General features: G+C 40.7%; 1 protein-coding gene across 1 annotated transcript in view; it reads right to left on the reverse strand.

The window, feature by feature from the left end:
* The window catches only part of LOC311130491 (phospholipid-transporting ATPase IF-like), a 38017-nt gene extending 30005 nt beyond the window's left edge, over window positions 1–8012 (reverse strand). Inside the window, exons 1-7 of the mRNA XM_084163243.1 lie at window positions 7676–8012; window positions 2702–2818; window positions 2479–2568; window positions 2028–2108; window positions 1761–1868; window positions 757–885; window positions 106–209 (exon numbers count right to left, since the gene is read on the reverse strand). Coding sequence (XP_084019369.1) covers window positions 106–209; window positions 757–885; window positions 1761–1868; window positions 2028–2108; window positions 2479–2568; window positions 2702–2818; window positions 7676–7702 — 656 coding nt within the window. The 5' untranslated portion in view covers window positions 7703–8012. The remainder of the gene's footprint in view (window positions 1–105; window positions 210–756; window positions 886–1760; window positions 1869–2027; window positions 2109–2478; window positions 2569–2701; window positions 2819–7675) is intronic.
* Between the last annotated feature and the right edge of the window lie 2268 nt (window positions 8013–10280).

The following is a 10280-nucleotide window of genomic DNA, read 5'->3' on the forward strand; positions in this document are numbered from 1 at the left end:
AGTAGAAATGTGAATGTGAGAAATAATAATGTTCAGTTCCGGGGACATTGAAAGGAGAGCTCAGCGTCCTGACTGGCCAGTGAGTGCAGGGTGACTGTAGCGTACCTGTACAGATCTGCATCTGGCTGCTGACACTCCACCACAGCATGTAGGGCTTCCAGCCTGGACACCGACTGAGACACCAATGTCTCCGGCACAGAGTAGTGAGTCTACAGGACCACAGAGAGGGACAAAGATAGCACTTTTATAGAATATAAATACACTTTGAAAGGTTAAAGAGGCCACAAGGCTTGTTAGGTTTACATTTATAATTTAACTGAATCACTCCTTGACTGCTTGAGAGGCAAAATCCAATCTGGTGCTCAAACCCCCTCAGTGAGAAAGCGATTCCATCCCCCAATGGATTGTAATGTCATTACTGCAACAAACAGCCATAAAAAACAAGTAGCTGGAACAGAAGGCTGATGACAGAGGCTGCACCCCTGAGATTGCACAAGAAAAAACTGACAAAAAATAAATTTCACGAAAAAATAAATAAAAAAATAAACTGTTATATGGCACAAGCATTTTGATTAGAAGCAGATAATTAGATATGTTGCCTCTGGCAAAAACATGATCTCTCGACAGACTGCACAAGTACTATCATGGAAATGAAAGGAAATAGCCGTTTTTCCTCCCCTTGTGAGAGGGGAAAGCTAACTCATTTAGGTGCTTAGAGAGAAAGAGAGAGCGGGGATGGAAGATTAAAAGCCCAACCTTGAGATTAGTCTCTCCGTCCAGGCTGGTGGTGGTGATGTGACATGTCCCCTCAGCTCGGTCCGATGATAAGAGGACCAGGTCCACTGGGAACGTCTCATCTTTGGCCACCCGGACTATGTCCCCCACCTGAGCAGACAGCACAGACAGACACGTCACAACAGATGAATGAGGAGCAAATCTCCCTCATGATATCCACGACCTCAGAATCCAATATTTTCTGAAGACTGGACAGACAATAGTGAACGCCACCATGCACTGTTTTAAAAATAGCAAAACTTTTTCCATGTGAAAACTGCTGCATTCCATCTGCAGAACTGTGGAAGAACAACAAACTAAAATAGCACTTGAATACACTTATTCTTCTGGCAGTTTAAAGCTTGAATCCTTAATGGTGAAACAGCCACATCCGTTTGCAATATTACAAAAACAAAGAAGTTACTGCAAACAAACAATTTGTTCCCCTCCGACATCATTGCACATGCGATAGAAGAGCACAATATGTCCTGCATTTTTTTTTTTACCATGGCACTCCTCAGCTCTGCAATAAAAACAATAATGGTGGTGGTGGGGGGTGTTTCCCCTACTGCGGATTCCATCTTTAATGTATGATTTATTCTACCTTGTGGATTATTAGAGTACACGAATGAAGAGTGCTGATTTTTAACATCGGCTAGCTACATCTGGCTAACCTTTGTTAAATTGGGAACAAATCCTCTTATTCAATAACTACCTGGTGAAGACATTTAACACGGGCTAGTGAGTACCAACATTTAAGCAAAGAATGTAATGCCTGAGACTGTGGGTGGTACCTTGGTTTTACATTCCTGGCCTGGCCAATTGGTTTTCGGACAAATCTTTAACACAGTGGTACAAAGCACCAGCCAAAAGTGGGAGTTATATGACATGTAGCTGTTTGTCTGAAATGTGGGTGTAGGGTATGCTAAGTGTTAGGACGGTGTGCTGTACAAGGCAGGACTCATTATGACAGTGAGGTGACTCACTCGGATGTTCTTTGAGCGGGTCTGCACGAGGCTGCCACTGCGCACCACAAACACAGGCGCCCCGTTCACCTCGTTGTCCGCCTTGTGCCTCAGCCAGTCCTCATAGCCCTGAGTGGTGGGGGAAGGGAAGGGATGAGATTTAACCATCTAGACATTCTGACATTTAGACAAAGTACAGTATGTATGATAAGCAGCCACATTCAATTTATTGGATCTACTGTTGATGTTGAAGAAAAAAATAGGAAGTAAACATGTTGCTGTTCTCACCTGTTTGATGGCAGTTACTGTGATGACAAAGAACAGAGGAAGTCCGCTGGTGACAGGGGAAGTGGGGGTGTCTATCATTAGCTGCAAAATAAAGAGATGATGTCAAAGGAGACAATAGTTGGCAATAGTGTCGTTTCTTCATTTAACCTAAAAGCACACTGGCCATTCGTAAGCTGAAGCCATCCTTATTGCAGAAAATGCATCATGAATATTGTACTATGTATAACGAAGCAATAGATTTAGAATTGGACACAGTGGCGGCCACAGAAAGCACAAATCAAAGTGTGGCCTCTAAGAGTAGCCAGATGCATACTTGAGCACAGTATGCTCAAGAGCACACAGCAATTATTGTTCACTGGCCACTGAATAGCACAATATTTAGTAATAGTATAATATTTAGGCCAGCAACAGTTTGAATCATGGTAGACTGTGTGCTGAGGCAAGCCCTTACCTGGACCAGGAATATGATGAGAAAATAAAAATTGGCTATTCTTCTGAACTGTTCAAACAGATTCTTGGGAACAAAATTCCAAACGGTGTACTAAAAGGGGGGGGGGGGGGGACAGGAACATCAAAGTGTGAGTTGTTTGATACTGAAATAAAATGGTTGAGTAATTTGAACATTTGTTGTTGCTTTTGACACAAAACCTAGGGGTTCAACACCTCTGCCTTACCTTGGATGATATGATTCTGTTGTCTGCAAACCGCTGAGGGACATAATGGCCATGTTGAGGGAAGCGGTTTGCGATGTAAACCGTTCTGGTGTCACTTTGATGGGGAGGGTCAAAGCCCTGGAGGAGAGAGAGAGGAGGGGGTAAGGAACAGGTCAAACTTCTACCACTCACCCAGAACCAATATGGGCAACTTTTATCTAGAGACTTGTCAGAAAAATTACAAAATGTTTTTCAATAGTTAGGGTGTTCAAACTTGGTCCCTTTCAGCCAATTTTTGTGAACTCAGTGCGGTTCGCTTAATTTTTTGTGCAGTGTGAACACTAAAAGGAACTCAGACCCCTAAAAAGAGCCCCCAAAGCGAACCGAACTGAGACCATCTCGAGATGTGGTCACTTCGGTTCGCTTGAATTTTGCGGTCCGTTTCCCTTTTTTAGGGCAATGTGAACACAAAGCTCCCTAGGTTCCATTGTCATTATTCCCATACCACACACTGTTTCCCCTGCCAAAAACTCTCACATTGGTGCCACAAAAGAGAGAAGATGATGTGCTGGTTCCTGGATTTTTTTGTTGTTGCTGTTTTTGGGTAGGCCTATTGATTAGCGATTGTCAAGGATGCACAGAAATTCCAAAATATGTATAGAGTTTTTTAATTCAGATTATTTGTTTGCAATATGTGATCTATGGGCGAAGAGGAGCTTCATAAGCCTTTTATTTGATTGTGGGGTTTGAATAGTGTGAGAAGATGCCAACATATTTGGTGAGAATCGCAACATAGGGTACAAAAGCTATTCTAGCTCTTAAAGGGGCAGTAGCCTACATTGGGTGTACAATTTTCAATTACAGCATTATTTAATCTGCAGTTATTCTTCTGCTATTTATTCTGTTACCAATAATATTTACAATTATTATGGCTCATCTTTTAAAGCTGCAATATGTAACTTTTTGGGTGACCTGACCAAATTCACATAGAAATGTAAGTTTTAGATCTGTCATTCTCATTGAAAACAAGTCTAAGGAGCAGTAGATCTGCTCTATGTGCGCTATTTCTATGCGTCCCGGGCTGAAAATACAATATTTTTGGTTATGGGAAAGATATTTCACAGCGGTTTAGATGGTACAATGATTATCTACACTATACTTGCTTGTTTTGTCACAATCTGAAATTAGGCGAACTATTAGAATTTTAGCAAGCAGGAAATGGCGGAGCGATGGTGCATCTTTAACTAAATGCAATCTATTATCTGTAGGTATATCTAGCTGTCCAATAAATACATTCTGATGGAAAAACCCAGAGCGCATGGAGTGAATGTTGGAAAAAGATCTTGGTTCCTCTCTAAATATAGCAATGTGAATGAAAAGAGGACTCATACCACAAAATATGTGAAGTGAACTGGCAAAAGAGTTGAGTCCTCATTCAAAGGCAAGGGCAGTGTGAATACAAAGAGTGAATACATATTTCTGCTTTTATTTTTACCCCAGAGTACACTTTAAAGAGGACTTTATGTGAAAACACCCTAGTCTATATTTAAATAGCCTAACTCATTGATTACTAACACTATTTTGCACCCTGATTATCTGTCAGAAAAACACTTCTAGCCTGCAGCCAGTGACCAAGCACTGTACTGAACAACTACACTAGTGGGCTGGTCAATAACTTCCTTATTGCATGGAACTAAAGAAGAACAATATTAGAATGCTATAAGGTGGCCCTATCTTAAATTAACATTTATGTACACAATGTTCAAAAGATAGTAAATTAATCTGGGCCACATGATGGGTAATAACAAAGACAGTTTGTCTGTCCATTGCATCATATTCATAAGGTGGGCCTATAGGCTAGTGCTGACTCTGACTCCTCTCCTGCACTGTAGTGAGAATGAGTTGGCCATGTCACTGAGGCCAGACAGCAACACATGCATTCAATTACTGTCACAGCCCGCCCTCCTCAATGGGCTTATGTGTTTGCACAACACTCTTACACACACACAGCTCTGACCATCTTGGCCATGTTCACTGAACCCAGGCAAAATCTCTCATCTCATGATCTGCCTGTGCTGTTAAGCCCCCAAGCACATTTAAAAGTACAGTCTTTGTCCTCCTTGGTGATCAAACATAATCTGTTATCACTAGTTTATCATAGGTGATGTATACAGTATGTGCTGCTGTCTGGAATTTTAGAGGGGTTGAGCTGACGATGTCACAGAGAGTTATATTTTCACCAGGCAGGCATGTTGAGAGAGTTTCTGGAAATTCTTGTGTAACCACTAAGCAGTATTCTGAGAGACAAGTGTCAATATGGCCATCTGTGCCAGGGAATGACTGACTCATCAACACAGCTAATTATTTGATAGACATCTGCATACGGTAACTCGTTGTTCTGAGAGAAAAAAATATATATATAGTTAGGTTTGGCCTACTACCTGTCTGACAAGCTACAACTTGGATGAAATTGCTTTTGTCACCTGGTCTGACATGACCCTCCTATGCCTAGAACTGTCAAGTTAATTAATGCTCTAACAAAGCCTGCAACTACCATCATGAGGGAAACCCAGAGCCCAGCTACATGGAGGGGATAATGAATGAGGAGCTGTAATAAATCAAAACAAACCACAACATGAAGAAGCTCATTAAAAACTAATGGCAAATAAATAGGATTCCAAATGGCTCTCTCTCTCCCCCTCTGCAATGCTCAAGGCTGCCTTGAAACTAATGTAAACCACAGGTTGTTTCACACAGTGTTGTAAGATACTGTTTCCTTTGCCCATTTCAGGATATTCTGTGAGTGAGCAGTCAGCAAACCGACACTGCTATGGTAGCATTGCCATCATCACTGACGGTTTTAGTTCTGTTGACACTAAAACAAAGCAGATAATTTGTTCCTGCATTTGAATTTGAACACCTTTCAAATCTGAGACACAGGTTACAATCTCAAATAAATAAATATTTTCTAAAGTAAAAACAAATCCCTCACACAGCAGTACCCCTAGTTTGTAGGTCCTGGGGAATATAACACTTGAAATGGCTACTTGTGCTCTCTGCACTACCATTATTCATCAATATACCCTAACTTGTGGATGGCTCTCATGATGAAGAACAGCCTTCTGATAAAAAAATTATTTCACATTCGGGAGCTCAGTCTGAAGGCACAGCTGTGAGTGGCACCGCATCAGTGTGAAGTTAATGAAGTGAGGACTGGGAATGAGTGTGGTGCAGGTAACAGCAGCTGGGATAGGATTGGCCATCCCCCTCCCTCCCTGGCCGTACTATCCCCATCTACAAAAGGTCAGCTCAGGCTGGGCAGTCCCTATCATCATTCACCTGCTGCCATGATCCCATTTAGCAAGAAATTGACCTCATGTCGTATTATTCTGATTTACAGTGGATTAGGCTGGTCGGTGATAGTGACAGTTACTGTGTGTAGCCTGAGCATTCTATAATAACATTCAGCCCATTCTATGAAAAACAATGTTCCGTGGTGTATTAAATCAGCGTTCCCCAACCCTGGTCCTCGAGTACCCCCAACAGTATACATTTGTACTGTAACCTTGGACAAGCACACCTGATTCAACTTGTCAACTAATCATCAAGCCCTTGATGAGTTGAATGAGGTATGTTTGTCCAGGACTACAAAAAAATGTGTACTGTTGGAGGTACTTAAGGACTGGAGTTGGGAAACACTATTATATCAATGAAATTACTCAGATAAACTACTCCCCTTGACTGCTTGTTTTTCCTGAATCACATGAGATCAAGGTCAAGGTCACTGCGCAGTCACTTGCATTATAAACTTCTCAAATTCTGTATGCAAGTATTCATGAAGAACTGTAGGCTAAGCAGTTGGCTGAATTCCACTGGCAGACAGTGAACCATATGCATAACTCAAAATCCTGACCTTCAACAGAAACAATATGTTAGTCAATGAGTAACTATTAGGGCTAGGTCATCAAGTAGGCTGTTTTTTTAAGCACCACACCTCATGTGTTTTTTTTAGCACCACACCTCATGTCTTGTGTACTGTCCACAACTAAAAAGAGCATTCATTAATTATTCATGACAAAAAGGGGAGAGTTGATTTTGATTGTTTCTGCAGCAGTATTGTATCTGCATACTAGCTATGTAGCTAACAAAATTGAGTTTAGGGTCAATTCAGGAAGTTAATTGAAATTAAATTAATGAACTGAAAAATGCTAATTGAAGACTAGGCTAGTGCCACATTAATACACATTTCAATTAATCTCCTGAACTGATTTAAATGGATCTTGAATTGGATCTTAACCCTGATTCATTGAGAGGAAATAGTAATTGTTCTAGCTAGCCATAGCCTTCTAGAATCTGAATTAGTTAGCTAATGCTGCTGTAGCTAACTAGGTAGCTAGGCGTTGTAGCTAAGATTTAGGCAAACTGTTATACAACGGCAGTGCTGAGCTAGTTCTATACATCTGCCTGCATGTCTGGCTTTTCAATGCAGCGGCTAAAGTAAGTGGCTTGCTAGTTAGCTAGATGGTAGCAAGCTAACCATTGACACCGACTCGTTACATATCTGTGGCTAAACTGTCCAATGCCAATTATAGCTAGCTACAGTAGCTGGCTAGTTAGTTTTTAGCATAACTATTACTGTCAAAAAAGCTTAGCTACTAGCTAGATCATCAGGCACAACAGCTAACAAACTTGCTAGCCAAAATAAGTTTGAGTAGAATGTATAAGTGGGCCTGGATGGCTTCATGTACCTACTAGTAGTTAGTTGCTAGCCACGCCAATGTTTGGTAAACAAACGAGCTAGCTAGCTAGATAACTTGCTCACTAGCTAACGTTACCTACTAAGCGAACTTAGCTAATAGCAGCCAGTTCTGGTTGGATGTTCAACTCTTCAAAACAACCACACCATATTGTTTCATGTGCATCAACGTCTTTCTCAATAGCAAAGTACACTTGCGAGCAAATATAGCTAGTTAGTTAGCAAAGAGGCTAACTTACCAGCTGTTGCCTTATCCACCGTAGCATCCTTGCAAAATTTCCTCCAACGAGCCAGCAAGGTTGCTAGCTGGCTAGCTAACTACTCCCATAAAACCTTCCCAAACCATAAATAGTTCCTTTTACAGGCACGTCTTCTTGTGTCCGTTAGAAAAAACATCCAGGCTGTGTTATGTGATTACATATGATCTCTCCCATGACGTGAAGTAATATTTCTGCTGTGACTGACACGCTGAGCTATATTCTGAGAGCTAAATTACGAAGTCTGTCTTGTGTACTGTCCGCTTCCTACCCAGCTACATCCCTCTCTGCGATGCTCGAGCGATCCGTTTACAGCTCTGTGGCTCTCCTGTCGACGTAGCAGCACCGATTCACACCACAGCGTCCCAGTTGTAAAGGGACACACACACAATCGATATTATTTTCTAAAGTCCACATTTGTGCAATACAACATAAATACAGTAAGACATTACATTTCAAAATTGCATCCTTCCAAATAATGATTTATATATATTTGTAATATTTTTATGTTCATTACATTCATATACTTAGGCTCCGACCATTTATCAATGTGCTCCACATTATAATATTCTTCATCTAATAAAAAGTAGGAATACTCTTTAGTTTATCTTTGTCCCAGATGTAGTTATATTTTTGTATCACAATGCACTATGACTATAATGCACACATTATAATGCACACATTATGGCTGACCCTGTAAAACAACACATTTCACTACAACTATCCGGTGTATGTGACAATAAAAACATACAATTATGCACTATGCAAAACTGCTAACAAATATTGATTCGTATCATACGCATAGCGTTTTCCTACGGGCTTTTATTTTGAAAGCCTAAAACGGAAGTCCTAATATTGCCAACTGTGGTGTGGCCTTTATATACACCATTGGGTGTGGTGTGTATATATAAATCATTGGGTGTGGCCCATATAATTATGAATTAGAACAACCTATATTAATACTTTAATAGGATCTATATGCTGTGGCCACGGGTTGCTAACGTTGCGACAATTCCACAAAGTATTAAAACATCTAGCCCTTTCGTACTTTACGCCGAGCGTTTCTGATTTAAACTACCATTTCCGTGTCAAAATGTGAAAAAAGTCCTTGTTCAAGAGATGAAATGGTAGGGGGAAAGTGATTTATATGGAATTGTACATTGATTTACATTTTGCTGAAATGAAAATTAGCAATGATTGCTATAATATTTGTTTTGCTAATTCATCCACTTTTTGCACCATGTGTTTCAAACAATGAGGGATGTAGCTCAGTTGGTAGAGCATGGCGTTTGCAACGCCAGGGTTGTGGGTTCGATTCCCACGGGGGGCCAGTATGAAAAAAAATAATGTATGCACTCACTAACTGTAAGTCGCTCTGGATAAGAGCGTCTGCTAAATGACTAAAATGTAAATGTATGTATATATCATTGGTTTCAAATAAGGACTCTTATTTTGGTAGTATGTGAAAACCTTGACCCGAGAAGATGTACTGGCTAAACAAGCACTTAGTAGTGGGGATGTTGACGTTGAAGTTTCAATGAGGAAGGCAGAGGCAGTGATGGTGCAGAGATGGCAGGAGCAGTGGAATAGAGATAATAAGGGAAGGCATTTATTTCTGCTAAATAACTAAAACATTTAATAAAAAATAAATATAATAAAAAGTACAGAGGAAAGTCGGGGAGGGGAGAACGGCAGGAAGGGACAGAAGAGATTAGGCTATTTTACAAGATTAAGGTGGTACACAGCCAGTTGAATAAGACATTAAATGTGATAGGAAAGCATCCAACAGGAAAGTGTGATTATTGTCAGGAAACAGAGTCCGTGGAGTATGTATTGCTACGGTGTGGGCAGTATCAGAGTGAAAGAGAGAGGATGAGATCTAGTATGAGGGAGAAGGGGATACAGGAAATTAGTTTGAAGAGTATATTGAGTAGAACGTCATTAGATATTGTCTCAAATATTTTGTTATCTTTTTTAAGAGCAACGGGGCTGATAGGTACAGTGAGGGAAAAAAGTATTTGATCCCCTGCTAATTTTGTATGTTTGCCCACTGACAAAGACATGATCAGTCTATAATATTAATGGTATGTTTATTTGAACAGTGAGAGACAGAATAACAACAAAAAAATCCAGAAAAACCCATGTCAAAAATGTTATAAATTGATTTGCATTTTAATGAGGGAAATAAGTATTTGACCCCTCTGCAAAACATGACTTGGTACTTGGTAGCAAAACCCTTGTTGGCAATCATAGAGGTCAGACATTTCTTGTAGTTGGCCACCAGGTTTGCACACATCTCAGGAGGGATTTTGTTCCACTCTTCTTTGCAGATCTTCTCCAAGTCATTAAGGTTTTGAGGCTGATGTTTGGCACCTCGAACCTTCAGCTCACTCCACAGATTTTCTATGGGATTAAGGTCTGGAGACTGGCTAGGCCACTCCAGGACCTTAATGTGCTTCTTCTTGAGCGACTCCTTTGTTGCCTTGGCCGTGTGTTTTGGGTCATTGTCATGCTGGAATACCCATTTACGACCCATTTTCAATGCCCTGGCTGAGGGAAGGAGGTTCTCACCCAAGATTTGATGGTA

This window comes from Coregonus lavaretus (genome assembly GCF_964263955.1).
Source record: "Coregonus lavaretus genome assembly, chromosome: 6".
NCBI classification, from domain to species: domain Eukaryota; kingdom Metazoa; phylum Chordata; class Actinopteri; order Salmoniformes; family Salmonidae; genus Coregonus; species Coregonus lavaretus.